General features: G+C 28.1%; 1 protein-coding gene across 1 annotated transcript; it reads right to left on the bottom strand.

Moving 5' to 3' along the window:
* Positions 1-4111: 4111 nt before the first annotated feature.
* LOC140673904 (fatty acyl-CoA reductase 1-like) lies at positions 4112-14282 on the bottom strand. Its single transcript, XM_072907155.1, has 8 exons — positions 13958-14282; positions 13399-13576; positions 12931-13074; positions 12660-12769; positions 11718-11910; positions 11037-11285; positions 8233-8325; positions 4112-7173 (listed from the first exon to the last, which is right to left on the bottom strand). Exons 3-7 carry the CDS (start codon positions 12984-12986, stop codon positions 8256-8258), a joined length of 678 nt encoding a protein of 225 aa, XP_072763256.1. The 5' UTR covers positions 12987-13074; positions 13399-13576; positions 13958-14282; the 3' UTR covers positions 4112-7173; positions 8233-8255.
* Between the last annotated feature and the right edge of the window lie 6623 nt (positions 14283-20905).

The raw sequence follows: 20905 nt of genomic DNA, 5'->3' as shown, positions 1-20905 counted from the left end.
ATGGACATAGTCATCGACATACAAGGCTTCCGTGATGTCAACGATAAATTTATCCCAAAGGAAGTCGTTATTGTCTCGATTGACGCCCCAATCGTCGGTCATTGGATTATGATGCCTCCACATCCATTTGGAGAATTATCCGCAAAAGCAAGACGAGAAAACAATTGGCTCTCGCAAAATTATCACGGTATCGAGTGGTTGGACGGTGAAACTAATCTGAAATATTTTATTTCACATTTGCGCGAAATTACAAGACGTGTGCGTTACATTTACGTTAGAGGCAACGAAAAGGCAAGCTACTTGCGGAATATACTTTCCAGAGATATAAATAATTTGGAAGATATCTCTCCGCCATTTAAAAACCTATCGTCAAAAGAAGAAGACGGACGATATTGCTCTCACCACGGATTTTGGAATTTTGGAATCTTCCGTTGCGCATTACACAATGCTTATAAACTAAAATACTGGATAGTCACACAAAATAATCGTGATATCGACGTTACGTTTAGTACTCAAGTTAGTTGTAGTACTGAGAAAGATAGTGAAATATACTCCGAGAACACGGACGACGAAATCGCCGAGGAAATCGAAAGAAAAGATTATGTTTTTTGTGACATGAATGAAAATATTAAATCGAGTAATGAAATAGAGAAACAAAACCTGCAAAAAATCGAACATCTAATTGAAAAAGAAGAAGAAAAGGGATTCGTGAAATTGACGAAATCAAAGACGTTGCTGGATGAAAACAAGTTCAAAATTACTAACATTTCTACGCAAACCGACATTGAAAACCCGAAAGCCGATATTGATAAAATCGCATTATCAAAAGAGGTAAAAACCGACGTTATTCAAATAATACCGTACGTTCGTTCGCCTTTGTTGGAAAAAAATGAACTCTCGCGAAATTTTGCAAGCACTCCATCATCTTGATGCCAGACATGTGGGAGTGTATTCTGCCGACAGAATTCCGAGGGTGTGGACGAGGTCGACGGCCATCGTTGCTAACACCGACAACCATACTCGACCTGGAGAACATTGGGTCGCTTTCTTCTTCGATAAATACGGTACAGGCACTTACTTCGATAGCTACGGATTGCCCCCTTTGTATTCCGGATTTTTACTCCGACTGCGGCGAAATTCCACCATCCACCATTGGAATACCCAGCAATTACAAGGAATTTTTTTTCAAACTTGCGGGCAATACTGCTGCGTATTTTTATATTATATGTGTAGTGGTTACGATCTTAATCAGTTTCTTACTCTTTTTACCGAAGATTGTGAACGTAAACGATCGCTTCATTGTACGATTATTTAATAAAATTTTCTTTCACGAAAAGCGTATTAAACATACCGACATGTATTGTTTAAACATGTAAACCTTTGTGTAATAAAATATAAAAAAATACATTGTACTATTACTTAATTAAAATTAATTATTACCTTAATTATATGTAATAAGAATATTGGTTTTTGTAGTAAAAATCTGCATCAATAAATGAGCAATTTTATTTTTAATCATCTATTTTTTTCACCCACTCCTCTTTCTCATTTTACATATAAGTAGTACCATTACTTTTATTGTTGAAAGAGGATGTTCCGCAACCTCTTTCAACAATAGGCGCTCATCGTAATATAAGACACCGATAATACTATTTCTTTCGTTGCGTCATACCATCGCGTTTGACAGAACCTGCACGTTCCTGTGTTATTATCTTTTTTTTTATTTTCACAGGCATGACGTTATACATGATCAACTACCATGTGACGTCATTTGTTTTGACGGGCCATACCTGCCCCACGTGCAGAACGCGTTTTTCCGTCCCACCACCGTCTCCGTAACCGATATCGCCCCAAGAGCCATACCTGCCCCGCTTGCAGAACGTCAAAACGCTTTTTACTCCCTTCACCAGCACCGTAACCGATATCGGCCCAAGAGCCATACCTGCCTCACTACGTAACATAAATGCCTTATCTAACCTTTACTCTAGTAAGTTCTTATTTAGCTCAGCACACCAGGACCAGGATCAGCAATACGAAGGACCCGGTTCAAGTCCCGAGAAAACCAGAAAATTTTTCCAAATAAATTTTTCTTACCTGAGCGCGAACCCTTCCCCCTCCAACTACCACTTTTTTTTCTGTCAGTCCCGGTGGTGGTGGGGGAAAACACCAGACACCCCCCGCGGTGCCCGAGAGCACGGTGGTGGGGATTTGTTTTGACAGGCCATACCTGCCCCATTACTACTTATTTTTATATAAAAATAACTTTCTCAATTTTGCTTTAAATTAAAATATTGTATTTAATGTTTTCCGTGGTCGTAAAAGTTTTAAAGTTCTCGAGGCCGCTATAGAAAGATATATATATATATATATATATAAAAATTTTGTATATTATTATCATGCCTGACTCATTAGTTTCTACGCATTGAAAAGAAAGGTTAATCTTCCCAAATCTTTACTTCGATTTACAAGTGTTCTATATGTTTTCTTTCCATTTCAATACCAAATCAAATAGATATAATATAGATCAAAATAGATCAAATAGATACACAATCACTACATTACTGGTTGTATAATGACAACTGAACGGTTACTAATAAAATCTTTCTAAAATATATGTATAAAATCTGAACTGGTTTTTATTTTAAAAATAGAATACATATACATAGTGTATAAGAACTGATATTCAAAGCTTAACTCTTTTATTTTCAAAATAAAATATTCAATAAAAAATAAATTATTTATTCAATTCAAATTAACATGTCCACACGTGAAATAAAATTATTATTTATCGGATATATAAACTTAATAGAAACTTTAAATATTTAAATTGTATGAAAATACGATGAAAATACGACGCACAGCTACAATGCACTTATATTGTTTTTGAAGAACATATATTTAAATCGTTTTTCTTGATTAAACTATAATATGTAAAACTATTGTAAATAGTAAAGCATAAAAAGTTATATACAAATAATATCTCTTTATTTAGAGTAAGTCACGGAAATCTGACAGTTTTCAAAATTAAAATTAAATAAATAAAATATAATTGAAATATTTATTTTTTATCAGATAATAGGATATTGTATTCCACTTGAGTAGTACATTACTTCATTTTATTTTATTTTTTATTTAATTTTTAAAATTAAAATTTTTGAAACTAAATAAAATTTTTTACATTTGTTAAATGTTTTGTTCATTTATCCTACATTGCTTTAATTTATCCATAAAGTTCACATCAGTTGTTTGCATCATGTTGCATAACTGTAATTTTTTCGTAAGGCAACGGATTTATACTTACAATGAGGAAGTAAAATTAGCATTTTCTAAAATCTTTCATTACATAAAAACTATATGTATACTAATTAGCTATTTAATATTTTTTATTTATTTTTGTTTTAATTTTTTTTTTTGTGTACATTACTTGTTTGTACGTTTATGAATTATTCTGTGTACACAAAGTATATGTTATATATTATGCTATTGCTTTAAGTTTAAAAGATTCACTTTTTAATCTTTTAAACTCTACAATCAATGTAGATATTGAATTACATCCAAACAGTTGTATGTAGTATAAAATTTTTGTTTATTGAATATAACACAATTTTTGAATCTTGAAATCGATCAAAATATACTAATGCGATTATTCTATTATGTGATATACTTTTATTGTATTAAAATTTGCAATTAAATATATTCAGATGACAAATGCATATTATTTCCAGTTCTATCGTTTTTGCCTTTTTACATAAAAATTTCTTTTTGCATTATTTATATATTGCAATTTATTGTATATTTTACAATATTAATATAGGGTGTTGCAACACAATTCGATAAATATTTATTTTACTACGCATTTAGAAACGACAAGATCATGATTTATGATCAAGGTTATGATCCCGAAAATTTCCAAAAGATTTTAATCGTTACTTGTTATTTATTATAAGATTATTAAGAAAAATCGATATTCATGCGTCCAAATCCAATTCAAACGTAGATTAATAAAAAATATGTACAATTTTTAACACAGTTTATATAGATTTATATTATGCTGATACTTAGACAAATATCTTTCTAAATCTTTATATATGGTATAGAGTAATTAAAAATATGTTATATAATAGTTAAGAGAGAGTTTCTCTGTGAAAGATTCTACATGAGTTTTTAATTTTCTATTGGAAGTTAGAGCCACAATCCATCCATACACATACACAAAATTCAACGAGGTTTATAATTGTATGATATTCTACAATATATGGATTTACAATTTCTTTCATGTAAAGTAAATAAAGTAATCTATATATTGCCTTATGCTTTTAGATTAAAGCTAAATAGTAAAAAAATTTTTATTGTGTAGCAAGTTGCAAATAAATTTATAATATTTAGATAAGAAATGCATATTTCTTGTCCCATTTTTTTCTTTCTCACATAAGATTATCTTTTTGTATTGTTTATATTACAATTTATTGTATATTATGCAATATTAATACAGGATGATGCAACACAATAAATGTTTATTGCACATTTAGAGATGACTAGATCTTGATATATGTAGTCAAACTCATGATCTTGAAAATTTTCAAAATAATATAACCGTTACTTGTGGTTTATTAAAAAAAAAGAACTATTAACAAAAATTAATGCTTATGTAAATCAAAATTCAACCGCAGACTGATAAAAAATGCAATTTTTAACATGTGTGTAACTCTTATATAATACTTATATTATACAGACTTAAAAAAATACCTTTAAAAATCTTTATACACATATATAGAGTGTTCAAAAATATAATTTTTTCAGAAAAAGATTTTACATAAATGTTTAATATTTTGCTAGAAGCTAGATCCACACCCCACATCTTCTAGTACGCCTTTTTTTAGGTTAAAAATAGACAGTAAAAGAAGAAATATTTTTTAAGCAAACAATGTTGAAAAACCTTATATCACACAAAATATAAAAATTCCATATGAATATAATTATGTATGCTTGCATTAATGAAAGCACTAGATAATATGAAGTAAACCACATTGTGAAATGAACTATATAATTATAAGCATCTTTTGCACTTTGCAACCTCTTTGTCGCTCATATATTCATTTCTCAATTTTTGCCATTTTTGAACACTTATATAAAGATTTATTTAATAAAGATATTTATTTAATTGTATGTGTATGTGTGTAGTATGCTCATACCACACTAATTAATTATTAATAATTATATATGCGTGCGTGTGTGTGTAGTACACTCATATTAAATAATTAATTATTTAACAACACATAATTAATAATTAACAAATAAAAGAACAAAAAGTTTAAATTTAATTAAATAGATAATAAAAATCTATGTTTTCCAAAATTCTAACATTCAAATATTATTTAAATGACAAAACCAAAGTAATAGCTCTATACAATTTTTAAAAAAACATTATAAAATAGGCATAATAGGAGCAAAATAATCTCAGTTAAAGACAAGTTTTTGTTAAAAATATAAATATAATTAAATCTGAACGAAATTAAATGAGTAACATTGTCGCAATAATATAGTCAAAATAAGTAACAATGTCACGTTTATATAAATGAATAAACAGAAATATAAAAATATAAATAGAAATAATAATAGTGGGGGACGTTTCGACCCAATAATTCAGGTTATCTTCAGCGCAAGAATTAACAAAGATATTACAAGGTTATATAAAAAAACGGATATTATAAAAAGATCGAAAGTTAAATACAATTTCCGCAAAAAAACGCGACGGACGTATAATGTAGATGATTGGTGACAGCTCATAATATGTCAAGTTAGAGACGCAACGAACATATGTTAGCGAGAATGTAACCGTGGATAACATATTTACTCTTTGATAATGTAATTGGTCTTCTCTAGTTCGATAATTAGAGGGATCAATTATTCAAAAGGAATTGTCAAAATTCTGGAAATAAAGATTTTTTGAGAATCAATCGTTAAAATGAAATGAGATATTGTTAGAGAATTTTTGACGTTCCAATAATTAATTACGTCAATCTGTTAGTGTATAAACATTCGACGCTAAAAAAGTCCTTTAAATCTTACAAAACGCTGCAGTTGAGGAGACAACGTTTTTTAAACGTATGTAAAACGAACTCCTTGACATTTTTACAAAATAATTTTTATAACATAGTGTCGTGTCACAAACAAAAACAATAATGTTCCTCCGATTCCTCTGCTTCAACCTTCTTATATATAACTAGATTGTTAGTTTGGTATTTTCTTAATAATATTATTGTAAATGTCAGGCAGGTTATCTGTGTCGGTTTGTAAATTCAAACTATTTTCTTGTTTTTTAATGTATATCATCTCTGAAATCAAGCGTTTGTTATAGTACGATTCTTTATCTAGAATAATGGCGTCATCCCATTTAAAATCGTGGTTGTAATTAAGTTTATGATCAGTGATGACCGATTTTATGGACGTATTTTTATTAATATGTTTACGGTGTTCAGTAATTCTAGTTTTTAATTTTCCTTTCGTTTGCCCTACGTAAGATGCATTGCAATCTTTACACTCAATTTTGTAGACTACATTGTTATTGCTAGACTTGGGAATGGTGTCTTTATGAACTTTAATGAATCTGTTGAGTTTATTAATGCTGTAGAATAAGGCAACAGTATTATATCCTCTAATATAATTATTGAAGTTATCAGTTAAACCAGGTAGATAGGGGACGGGAAAGTATGAAGTGTTTAATTTTTCTTTTTTATTTGGATTTATTTTTAATAATGTTTTTTTTTTTTGTGCAGAAATTTTAATCGTTGATTAATAGTATCGAATATTAATTTTTTTGGGTAACCATTCTCAAGTAGTGTGTTGATGGTGTTGTGTAAATTTTTTTGGAGAAATTTTGGATGAGATAGTAGAAATGCCCGATCCACCAATCCAATAATTGTTCCCTTTTTTTGGCAAAACGGGTGTTGAGAAAAGAAGTTAAGTTATCTGCCTGAAAATGAACTCTTATGATACCAATCTGTAATAATCCCTTCTTTTTTATTATTCATAAGGGTGATATCTAAAAAGTTCAATTTGTTGTCCTTCTCTAATTCCAATGTGAACTGTAATCTCAGGTGCAATGAATTAAATGTTATAAGTGTGTGGTTCACTAATTCCGGAGGAGTTGCTAATAAGATGTCATCCACGTATCTGAAATAGAATGGAGGAGAAAAACTCAAAGATTGTATGGCTCTAGATTCCAAATCTTGTATGACTATTATCAGCTATTATGGGGGATAGAGGGAAACCCATAGAGGTACCGAACGTTTGACGATATATGATATTGTTAAATTTAAAAAATGTTGAGTTCAGAATCATTGCAACTCCGGTCATGAATTCTAATTTTGGTAATTGGCAATTATCCTCGATTAAATGCCATCTATTAGAAACACTTTCAAAAGCAAGATCAATAGAGATATTAGTAAAAAAAGATATCTCTTTTTCTCATATATAATGTAAACATTAGAGGAAAGGTGTTAAAATTAAACAATATTATAAATCAATATACTACTACTATCGTACAGCAATTAAAAACTAACATAACTTGTAATTCATACATTAAAATTTTATTTTAATACAGTACCAATTAAAACATGTAAATAAATTTATCCAACCGATTTATTCAAATTTTTATTTTATAGATATATAAAAAAGTTTTATTAAAAATTTCAAGTTTTCAGGATAAGAAAAGAAAAAAAAAGAATGTGTGTTAATTATCAGAAATGTTATATTTTTAAGTACGTTAAATAAAAAGAAAAATATGTAATTTTATATTAAAACTGAAGTGTATAAGTTATATCATTCAATACGTGACAGTACTTTATTATTTATTTATTATCATATTTTTATATTGTTATCAGTAAATATTATTTTAATAATTATTTTCGCAAATTTCAATTTTTGTGCGTTTTACGAAAAAGCAATTCGTTTAAAAATTTAGGACAATATTTTTAAAATTATGATACATAATTTAATAAACTGCAAAATACAGTAAATATTTATGGAAATGAGTTTTTAATTAAAAATGAAAGCCTAAAAAAATATGTTCTAAATAATGAGCTGAATCGATTTTAAAATTTAATACTTTTTTATTTTATTTAAAGTTAAGAGAGAATGGAATACTTAATACACTTTTCTATGTCGGCATCAGAAAGATCGATTGAAAACGTTTCTCGGTCATCAAATGGGATTAATGACATTAAACCTTACCGATTATTTGTATTATCAAATTTCTATTCGTTAAACAAAAAATGTTCCAGAGCACGATTAGCCACATATATCTTCTTCTGCAATCCCAAGAGCCTAGTACATATAACAGGTTTATATGAGACAATTTACATATTCAATGGCATAACTTTAGTTATTATGAGTCCTGGGAAAGTTGAATCCACAAAACCACCACAATAAAAAAAATATTTGAAAAAATGTGCAATTTTAAAATGGCGTTACAAACTAATATTTTTAAAACACTTTGCGTAAAAAAAATACATGAAAATTAATATTCTGAGTTGATAAAAAAATAAATAATTAGATATATGTTTCGTGTTACATTAAATGTTTTGCTTATCCTTGATTACTTTTATACATTAAAAAATCTACCTGTAAGTAAAATATCTTGTAGTTATGTGTTTATCTGAATTGTATGTATATAAATATATATATATTGTAGTCGTGCGACTGTTGTTTAACGTGTTTACATCTCGATCCTAACGGTCGCATGTTTATCAAGCTCTCGTTCGAATCGATCGTCTCAAGTGTGCAAATCGAAATGCGGAGGTGTCAACCCCCACTAACGCACTGACATCGAAATTAGATAGGTAATTGGCCCGATTTTTGAAGGGAGGAAAAAGACTAGGGATTGTATCATATATAAGGAGAGTTCGAGGCTCTCTCGCAATACTTTTAAGAAAAGAAGAATATTGAGAAGAACATCACGAATCAATGGGCCTCAGACATCATTATTAAATTATCACACTCGTTTCGCAAATATATATATCATTTAAAAAACATTGAGAACGAATAAATCTATACACCCGTACCAAATATAGCCTGACAAAACGTAAATACGCCTTCTACAATATATATATATATATATACATATATACGATTCGACTGGATGAATTAAAATGATCCACCCTGTGTATATATATATATATATATATATATATATATATATATATATACACAGGGTGGATCATTTTAATTCATCCAGTCGAATCGTATATATGTATATATATATATATATATTGTAGAAGGCGTATTTACGTTTTGTCAGGCTATATTTGGTACGGGTGTATAGATTTATTCGTTCTCAATGTTTTTTAAATGATATATATATTTGCGAAACGAGTGTGATAATTTAATTCATCATTTTAATTCATATATATATATATATATATATATATATATATACACACATACATATATACAGGGTGGACCATTTTAATTCATCCAGTCGAATATCTTGAAAACCAAGCCCGGGAGAGAAAAATGTTTCAGACAAAAGTTGTTTGGTTTCGAGGGGGCCATAAGATGGTATCATTGGTTTGACCTTGAAGAATTATTTGAAGGTCACATGAAGGTCACCTCAATTTTTTTAAATGGCATCCCCTATTTTTTATTACATATTCTTGTAGCTGACCTCAAGCTTTCCAAAACATTATAATCAAATGTTTCTTCATTGAGTACTTTTCGAGTTATAAAGCTCCAAAGTTGCAGTTTGAAGAAATTCAAAATATCTCGTAAAATATTCACTTTCCGATAGTCTTATCTTACATGATTCAACTAGTCAAGGCAAGATCTGGACATGATCTAACCGGTCAAGGCAAGATCGGAACATGATCCAGCCAGTGAAGGCAAGATCTGAGCATGATGCAACCAGTAAAGGTAAAATTCGAACATACTCCATACCCTATACACACACGCGTACGTACACATACTTTACATACACTTGCACGCACCCTACACACATATTCCACACACACTCACACGCGAGTATCAGCCCGCCGCAAAAAAGATGGCGAGAAGGACGACCCACCGCTAGGCCGGTCGCTAAATAATAATCGCTAATCTATTGTTCTTATCAACGCTTTTCGTCTATGCCCCTGGTAACCGCGAGGCAATGGCGCCTATTTATCCCGCGCGCACTTAGCGACCGTCCTTAGGGCCGTCCTTCTCGCCATCTTTTTTTGCGGCAGGCTGATACTCGTGTTGGATTTGCCGATCTTTGTAAATTAATTTCTCAATAATTATTCTGAAAATCGCAAAATGGTACAGGACTTTTCTATTCCATTTAACCCGCTCTATCCGCTCACGAGCGTTGGCTCGTTAGTTATGAGACACTCTGTATATATATATATATATATATACAGTGTGTCTCATAACTAATATATATATATATATATATATATATATATATATATATCAATACGGAATTAGAGGAATGGTATTAAAATAGTTAAAATCATATTTAAATAATAGAACACAACAGGTTCGTTTCAATAATAAATAGTCAGAACTAATTGCCACAGAATATGAAGTGCCACAAGGGTCAGTTTTAGGGCTTTTATTATTTATTTTATATATAAACGATATAATTAAAATCTGCCTGGAAGAATGTAGTATAAAAATGTTTGCAGATGATACATTAATATATGTAAATGGAGTAAGCAGTGCGGAATTAGAGAATAAAATGGATATGGCATTTATAATAATAGAAAAATCATCATTGTGATTATATGTTAAAAAAAATATGAAAAAAACAAGTTTTACAAATAGCTGAGAAAGCTAATAAAGCTCAATCAATCAATCAATTTTTCCCCTTCTCCTCTTTTCCTTCTCTCTTTTTTCCTCTCCCTCACTTACTTTCTCCCTTCCTCCACCCCCCTCTCACTCTCTCTCTCTTTCTCTCTCTCTCTCTCTCTCTCTCTCTCTCTCTCTCTCTCTCTCTCTCTCTCTCTCTCTCTCATAAATAACCTATTATTTAAAAAGCAATTAATTTGTTCAGTACTTACATAGGTTTATGTCCCGAAAGTTTTAAAACTGAATCTATTATCACAGCTGGTAAGATATGCCACAATATTGTCAATGTATAATATATAATTAAATTCTCAACAAATAATGTACTAGGGGTCCAGAGAACTCCTTCAAAAGGTATCTCTTTGATAACTTTGGATCCTATGTTGCAAACTTCTCGAAATAATATACTTTTTTCATTTGGAAAAGTACAGTTTACGACAAAACACGTGGACTGTGGTGTGAAACTAATAGTAATAAATAATATTATAAATAAATGCATTAAATATAAAATTTTATAGAAACTGCATTAAGTTTAAAAAATATCTTACAATTAGACAAATACGAGATAGTGAGAATATTACAAGATATTATTACAAAATATAAAAAAGTTTATTTTAACATATCATAAATTAAGTTTTAAGAATATAGATAAAAAAAAATTATTTAATTATTTTAAACATCTTTATCTAATTTTATCCGAGAGAAAATCATATATAAATTTAATCGAAAAAAAATGTGACTTTTTAATTTTTTAAACTCCAATGCAAGAAATGAAGCAAATTGAATAGTACTTATATATGTATAACAAAAATTAATACGTATAACGTAAATTTAATTTCCGTTAGTAACTTAATGCAGATAGAGATGTGCATTAATACATAAATTGATGATCATACGTTGTCAATCCAAGTTTCCAAGTTACGAGAATTATAGTGTTGATAACAATGTCTACTGGTACGTCATCTTGTGAAATATTGTTACTAGCATACAAAACTGGTAATAATCCTTTTCCTCCAGCAGCTGTCAGTCCCATAGGACCATTAAAATTATCTATCCATCCCGGAATTGGATCCCTCAGCGAATTTACCACTATTAAACAAAATATATGTTTTTATCGTATTATTATTAAATTTTGACATGACTACTATGATATATGTACATAGAACGACATATCTTCTCTTTTCTTATAAACCAAAAATGGAAAAAAATAGTAAAAGTGCAAACCCGAAAACTTACTTTCAATTTTTGCTTAATTTAGTAAATATATTGTTGTATAAAATAATTAAATAAATTGTTTCAACAATAATAACAATACTTTTAAATAATATTTATATAACTATTATACGCGTGCGCGCAAAGGCAGAGTAAAAGAGTTAAGATAAATCACCATTTGTAAGATTTAAAATTTAGATAAATTTTTAGAATTTTGGAATATTTTTTTTCGCGCTATTTATATTTATATGTATATATTACATCCATACACACACATGCTGTATTTTATTATAATATATCAATACAAATATATCATATTTTAAGATTTTCTGTATAAAATTCAAAGAGAAAAAAAGATAGAGAAAGAGAAAGGAAAACTTATGTTTTATAATGTCCCCAGAATACAGAGTCTGAAAGTTCGACTCAAAGTCCGCAAAATGCAATATATGTATGCATGAATGTATACGTGAATGCTTTAGTATGTTCCCGCTACACTTGGATTCGACATTTTGAACAGGATTAAGAACGTGAAATGAAAAGATATCTATGAGTCCAGACTCCGTATTCTAGGGACACAAATTTTGTTTTTTCACTTCTTTTTAATATTCACGAAAAAACCTACGTACCCACAGATGGTCTTACAATCGCACAAGGCAAAAATGAAGAATATTCCTGTATTAAACCCTCCGCTAAGTTTTTCGAGAATAAGTATGTGTTGGGAATATTATTCAAACATCTGTACATAATTTCAAATAAAAATAGCAAATAAAAACTTGAAAAAGTAATTGTAATATTATATTATAAATGGAAACAGTAATTTCTCTTTCTAATTAACACTATTTAAAATTTACATACGTATTTACATATGTATATTGAATTTATATTTGTCACACTCACTTAGCTGTAAAAATACTCAAGATATGCTCATCCAATGACTCGGCCATTTTGATCATTTTTCGCCAATCGGCTATAGGTGGATACGTCTTTTCCTCTATAAACGGATTATCCAAATGTGTATATGCAGTACTAACATATTAAAGCCTTTAACAGATAAAAACAATTAATATTAAAATTATACCTTGCTCAAAATGCTATAATTAAGAAGTTTATAGTAAAAGATTGAAGAATGTTCACAATTTAAGAAATGAATATGGCTCTCATGTAAAAAGACGTCTCTTTAAGATTCTTTGAATATATATAAGTTTGAAAATTATATTTTTTATAGAAAATTATTTTAGAAATAAATATAATGTTAATATATCGCATAAAATCCTATGTAAGATAATTTACTTAATAAAATACAAAGAAAAAGTTTTTTATACAAATATGCGAATGCAGAATCTCTCTCAATCTGTGTTTACTTACTATTAGATTCTTTATACTTTCGGCTAAGATACATACATCCCTCGTTGATCTGGTATTGGTAAGGATAGCGTACTTTAAGCTGTCGTTAAATTTCACGCTTGCCGCGTTATGAAATATTATTGTCACTCTCTCAATCAGCATTTGTCTATCGATAGTCGACAAACCTAAATTTTCCTGACTGGTATCGCCAGAAATCAAAATTAATTTCTTGAAATTTGAAGGTTGTTCCTCTCGTAATTTATCGTATAATTAAAATAAAAGAATATTATATATAAAAATTATTTGTAAGAAAATTTGCCATAATTGTTAAATAATTGTTAAAATATTATTACGCAAAAAGTTTAAAACCTTTTAATGACTTTTCTTACAATTTATTATTTAAAAAAAATTTTTTTTTTGAGATTTTATACTTCTACTTTTCCCTTTCTAATTTTAAAGTTATTAATGTCAATTTTTTATTAAAATAACAGTATAATAAAAATTATTCAGAAACTTTTTTTATTAATACGTTATAACAATTTTTGAAGAAATATTGTGTATATATTTATATCTAACTTACCGGTAAGTTTAACATTTTTTCGAGTCTTTCATTAAGGTTAGGTACTCCTTTTTTCGGACGCATTAATATAAATATTTCTCGAACATCCGGACAAGATCTCAGTATCTTCTCGATGTATACTTTGCCAAGAAATCCTGTCCCGCCTGTCAAAAATATACTTTGTCCAGCGTAAAACGCCGGAATCGACATGGCTGGATCAATTAAATTTTTATCCATAGTTATGAAAATAAAAAAAACAGAACTAGCATTAAAATAATAGTAATAAATATGTTTATAATAACGTTCTTAAATACATTTGTATTTAAAAACGTTATTGTTTCCTTCAAATCAAGATTGTTACTAAACAGTAGTCATATTTTGATTATATATAAAGAGCTAAGCATATGAGTGGAATTATTAATAAACCGGAAATACAAGTCAAATTTGAAACAATGAACTTGCGTAATGAAGTTATATGTATTCATCAATAGTAAAAATGTACAAAGTTTATAAATGTACGATTCTACATGAGTTTACATTTTCTCTCACATAAAATGGAGTAATCTGCATTGCTTATCAAAAATAGATAGTAAAAAAATATCTTTCAAGCACTAGACAATGTTTTAAAAATCGTAGTTTGTACAAAAAGTTACAAAGTATAACAATATTCGATGTAAAACCATATAATTATGAAATTCGTTTCTCATACTGAAAGCACGGGACAATGTGAAATAAACCAGATCGTCTTAAGTTTTTTTTACAGATATGGACTAGACTTTGTTTAGTAAATCTAGTTGAAGTCTTCTCTTCCATTTACATATTTATACTTTAACCTACATCATGATTAATCATTTTTTAATGTATTCGTGACTGAAAAGACGCAAGTAAGCGTCGAAACGTCCCACTTCTGTAATCTATCTTTATTTAATAAATGTGACCTATACATAAATTAAATACTGACTGTTCATTTACAGTTTGGCTCGTTTTAGGCTATATAATACTTTCTTATTTTTGTAATTTACATTAACGAGTTTTCTCATTATATTTATCAATTATAAATTTATTTTTCAATTTTTGACATTTCTGAAGTATGTAAGGTTCTGCATATTTGTTTAATTTTATGCGTGTGCGTGTGTATGTGCAGTATAGTTACTGCTTCCTCCATATTTTTAAATTATATAAATTGAATTATTTATTTTTTTTTATCATTAGCGATAATTTATTATTTGAAATTACTGTTATAATTTGATATTTATTTTATACTCAAATAATAAATATTGATGTTTTAATTATTGTTAATATTATATAACAATATACATATAATATTATATAGTCGTATTATATATATATATATAAATTTGTTAATATATTTTATAGAATACACATTGTGTCTGAAAATTACATCCGAAATATAATTTGTAAAAATTATTTTGTTTATAACTATTTAATAAACGACCGATGGCTACAATCTTTTGAACGTTACTCAGGGAACATTACTCATGACTATGATAACATCAAGATCAAAGAAGTTGGTTCCTTTTTTTTAAGGTTTACAAAAATCCAAATTATTAATTAAACTCATTAGGAATTTGATCGATTTTAGCGTGAGTTATAAGTGTCGCCAGTGCCGCGTTATTCACTTGCGCAAAGTAAAAGTAATTAAAAGAACTTCTCGTTTGCATATTTTTAATACTAAACTAATCTGTAGATAATATACTATCGAAAGATATAAGAGATTAAATTTGTTGCTTGATTTAAAATGTTGTGAATCGACAATACTTTGTTGCCGCGATTCTATATGATGCTCATTATTATTAAGTAAAAACTTTATCACTAGCATGACAGACAGTTTAATTTACATATGTTTTATCACGAAATAATGAAAAAAATATTATTTAATATAACAGGAAACTGTTGGGAATGTTAATAATATTAATATTATATTCAAGTGCAAAGTACTCAATTCATTAATATTAATAGCCACTAATATTAATATTCAAGTGCAAAGTACAAAATGTAGCAACCATTTTATCAACAAAATGATTATAAAAACGATATAATCAATTTAGTGTTTATAAGAAATAGAAGTAATTGTAAAAACCTTTGACGTTTATAGCTAAATAAGCACATCTTGCATACTACATACTTTTTTTTATTATGAAAGAAATTTATAATTTTTTATTTATAAAACTCTTTAGTATGTAATTTTATTTTTATAATCAGATTAAAACCGTTCTTTATAATGCTGGAAAAGGATGATGAGTATTTTTTATAAATAAATGATTTCTATGTATATTAATAAAAGTTTGTATTGCTTTATACAATTTCCAAGTAAAAGTTAAATTGATATTATATTTATAGTATTTAATAAAAAATTTATCAATATATATTATAATATTTATTAATATATTTTATTCATATATTTTATCAATATATTTATTAGTATAATTTATCGATATATTTTATAATATCAATATATGTATTATACGACACATGCAAAATCTTAATGATACACTTTCATTTAAACAACAATTCAAAAATCAAAAAAAAACGTGAAAAATATGATAGAAAATTTGAATTGTTACGCTGCATTTTTACATGAAAATATTAAAAAAACAGATTGTTTTTCTTAAAAATATCAGGTTTCCAATTTGTACGTGAACCATCATGTATATATTTTTCAGGCTTTTTTAAAAATATTTTTTTACTAAGATCGTGTCATTTAATTCCTTACTTCATTGTGCCGTGCACGTAATCATGTATGTGCTTTATTATTTTATCTCCGCATATAGTCCGATATATCAACAACTATCTCTTTTTAAACATTTTTTAACTGGAATACAAATGATAAGTTAGCATTATAATATTTTATAATAAAACGTTGCGCACACGTGCGTTCGCATGCATGCACTCACGCACAGATATATACAGGGTGTCCCATTTCAATCAATCCACTGAAATATTTCAAAATCCGTAAGTTTAAATAAAAAATTTTTTGAATAAAAATTATATGGTTTCGAGGGGGCCATAAGATGGTACCATTTGTTTGATCTTGGAAAGTTATTTGAAGGCCACGTGAAGGTCACCTGTAATAAAATGTAGTGAGTTCCATTTAAGAAATTGAAGGTGATCTTCACGTGACCTCCAACTAACTCTTTAAGGCCAAACAAATGGTACCATCTTATGACCCCTTCAAAACCATATAATTTTAATTTAAAAAAATTTTTTATTTAAACTTACGAATTTTGAGATATTTCAGTGGATTGATTGAAATGGGACACCCTATATATAATGTGCGTGCACACGTGCCTAACGTTTTATTATAAAATATTATATATACATATACATATATACAGAGTATTTCAAAAATTTTTAAACAGTCGAATATTTAAACAATGGATTTTAGAAATAAAATATTTCATATAAAATTTAAAAGAATGCATTTAATGATGACATGAGTTTTACCGTAGATGACGTTGCCAAGTTCAAGTAAAGGTCAACTTTATTTTTTTAAATAGAAACTTCTATTTTTTTTATCATACAGTTTTGTAGCTAACACTAAGATGTTTACAAAATAGTACAATATAGCTCAAACCTATTATTCTTTGAGTTATCAATTGACAAATTCCAAGTATCGCCAGCATTAACGTTATTCGTTAGCAAGATGTATTACGTAGAGGTTACACGGTCAAATTTACATTTTTGTTCTGTTTGCGTGTTTGTGTATGTTTGCAACTAATAGAAAAAAGAAAAAAATACATATATAGGTGCAAAATCAATTATTGGACTTACCTAATGTACGATTGAAGTTTGAGATGGTGATACACGAAACTGCCTCAGTTGTATTCTAATTGAAAGGAAGTACCAAAAAAAATGTCTTTTAAATCTTATCGAAAAAAGAATGCATATTGATAAACATGTTATAAGTCAATTATATAGGATCTTTATTATCCATGGCTAAATTTTATCATATGTTTTTAATAATAGACGCATTTTCAAAGTTTGTTTAGTTGTGTGCCACGAAATTAACGCATACGATCGAAATTTTGACGTATAGAATACCTGTAGAAGCAAGCAATGATATTTTGTAATGCAAGATGGATCATTTGATTTAAGGGATTTCACCTAAAAAAATTTTAAGAAATATTGCAAAGAGGAAATTATAGAAAATTGATTAATTACAAGTCATGCGTGAGTCATATGTTTATTCCTTTACTGACAAAGTTGGTCTTTCCAAAACCTAATGATATAAATATCAGCAAAAGCTTGATGGCTCAGTAAATTTTAAGAAACTTTAAGATAACCCATCGAAATAATAGCACATTACTGTATTTTATTTATGTTTATAACATTTAGAAACATCCTGACATTACGGAAATGCTGAAAAAAATAGCTCTCATCAAGTTTCTCGTGACGAATTGACAGTTCAAGAAAACATTGTAAAAATATTAGGTTGATGTAAAAATAATTGCGGTATTTGTTATTTTAAACTTTGATGATTCTTTTGGAATATATTTTTATTTAACTATGTTCATGTAATATACCACTTAAAAACACGAAATTCATTCCATTGATTTATGTTGGTGAAGAAAACTCTTCTGTTTATTCTTGTTTATTTTAAATTGTCAAATTAAAAATGTAAAAAATACATTCAAACGATTTTATTGTATGAGTTCAAAATAACATAAAGCAAACGTATCTTTTTTCGCGTTGTATTAGGTGCAAAAATAATTTTGGTTTTTGATTTTCTAATTTAATGCAAATATCAAACAAACGTTGAATGATCAACGTTTAGGCCTTTTGCAATCTCTTAAGTTGTTTTGCATAGTTTTGGAATAGCATTAATAATAGCGATCAATTGGTTGCACATGAGTTTTCAAGATACATATTATGAGAAAATCACGTATAATAAATAAAACTTTTTCTGTTTATAACTTTTTAACAAAGAACGAGCGACGCTTAAAATTCTTTGAAGAATACTTAGGACAGTTATATTACTTTTTACGTAATAATATGTATTATAATTATTTTGATATCTTGCTGATATAATGAACACTTGTATTGCACATTTTTTGTTTATCTGTCTGCAAAATTAGGTATAGTTTCTTATGATAATAATATTCTTGCTGCAGATTTGAAATCCAGATTGTTTAATGCGATTTTATTTCGTTACTCCGCTATTTCTTGCCTTCATTGAAAGTTTACTAATATTTCTTTATTTATTTTATGATTTCTATAAGAAAAGTTGATAAAAATTCAGAATAACAGAACTAGCTGCAATCACGTTGACTTTGACATATGTTATCAAAATCACTGTCCTAAGTATCCTCCAAAAAGTTTTAAGCTTGTTCTTTGTTATAAAGTTATAAACAAAAAAAAGTTTCATTTATTATACGCGATTTTCTCACATCATATACATATATTGTAAACTCATGTGCAACTTTATAACGATTTGAGAGAATACGAATAAGGAAGCAGCTTCGCCGGTGCATTTAAAAAACTAATTTAAATGAATTTTAATACTTAATATATCATAAATCTAACAAGTTTAAGCCGTAAGTAACTCTTTATTCGATTTAGTACAATACATGTACACGGTGGTACTTATGTACGTCATTTCTTCACTATGCGTGCTGTTTACCTTTTCATCCTTCTATCTCTGATCCTAACCTGAATAATTATCTTTGTCACTTTAAATACATGTTGGTACTTATCAATTTAATATAAAATAGGATCTATAGTGGAATAAATCAACCGAGTAATATGTAAATCAACTTTGGCTTGCAGTGGAGAATGTAATCGGTAATGCTAATCTATAGCCTAAGTTTATTAGAAAAATGTTTTAGGATCAAAATTTGAATAACCGCAATCACATGATTTTAGTTCATTTTGCTTATAACTCATGCCGAGATATCTGACATTCTTCTCCTACGAAGTCCCACCTATTCATTATATTAAATTAGTTCTAAATTATTATATTATATTATATTAGAATGTTTATGTTACCGCTATAAAATAAAAGAGAAAAATAATAATAAAAGAAAAATAAAAACAGAAAAAATAACAGCAGATTTATTTTACTGTAAGATAATAAGAATTTTTTTATAGAAATTTACTATAAAGCAAAATATTAATTAAATATGTTTGCAATAGAGAACATAGCTTAACGATAGAAAATGAATATAAATATTAACAAGAGAAAAACTACGTGACGAGTGTGCGCGCCTAGTTCACAGACATCATTATATCTCGTTATTTTCTAACAAATTTGAAAAAAATTTTTCATTTTCATAGAATATTCATGACATAAAAAATTTATGCTAAACAAAAATTAAAAGCTAATTTTATGAATACTTTTAAATATAACTTTTTTTTTTAAATATGTATTTCATGCCAGGGGCATGTGTAACAAAAGGCAGGCAATTTCATTAAAATTCGTAACTGGAAGGATTCCTCACAAGTATTATCTGAGAGACTCGGGAAAAGTTCTCCTATTGTGCAAATAATCACGTTGCAATTGTATAGTGGGAGAACTTTTAGGTTTACAGAAAATTCCAGAATGAGAATGGGCAGAGAGTGTAGAAAACTGTAGTGTATATGACACGTGCTCCTGGTAATTGGAAAATACATAAGAATATAAGAGTTGCAGTAGATTTCGTCCGACTACAAACAGGGAATTAGTGCGACGCGAATAGCTTGATCTCATCTTCTTAAATTAAATTACTTTTTGTGTTACTAAATTTTTAACTAATTTTTTTTAATAATGGATACAATAATGTGCTTACCTGAAGAAGTGATAGATATTATACTTGGCTACAATGATATCACCATTGAGGATATCATTAATTTCAGATGTGTGTGCAAGAAATTTCGACACGTAGCCAAATACAACAAGTTTATGGAAAAAAAGTTTCTTCAGAGGTAATTACTTGTTAATTAGTTAATTTTTGCAATTTGATTTTACTAATA

This window comes from Anoplolepis gracilipes, chromosome 15 (genome assembly GCF_047496725.1).
Source record: "Anoplolepis gracilipes chromosome 15, ASM4749672v1, whole genome shotgun sequence".
Taxonomy (NCBI): Eukaryota; Metazoa; Arthropoda; class Insecta; order Hymenoptera; family Formicidae; genus Anoplolepis; species Anoplolepis gracilipes.
The sequence above is the reverse complement of the archived record's forward strand: the minus strand, read 5'-3'. Positions and strand labels throughout refer to the sequence as shown.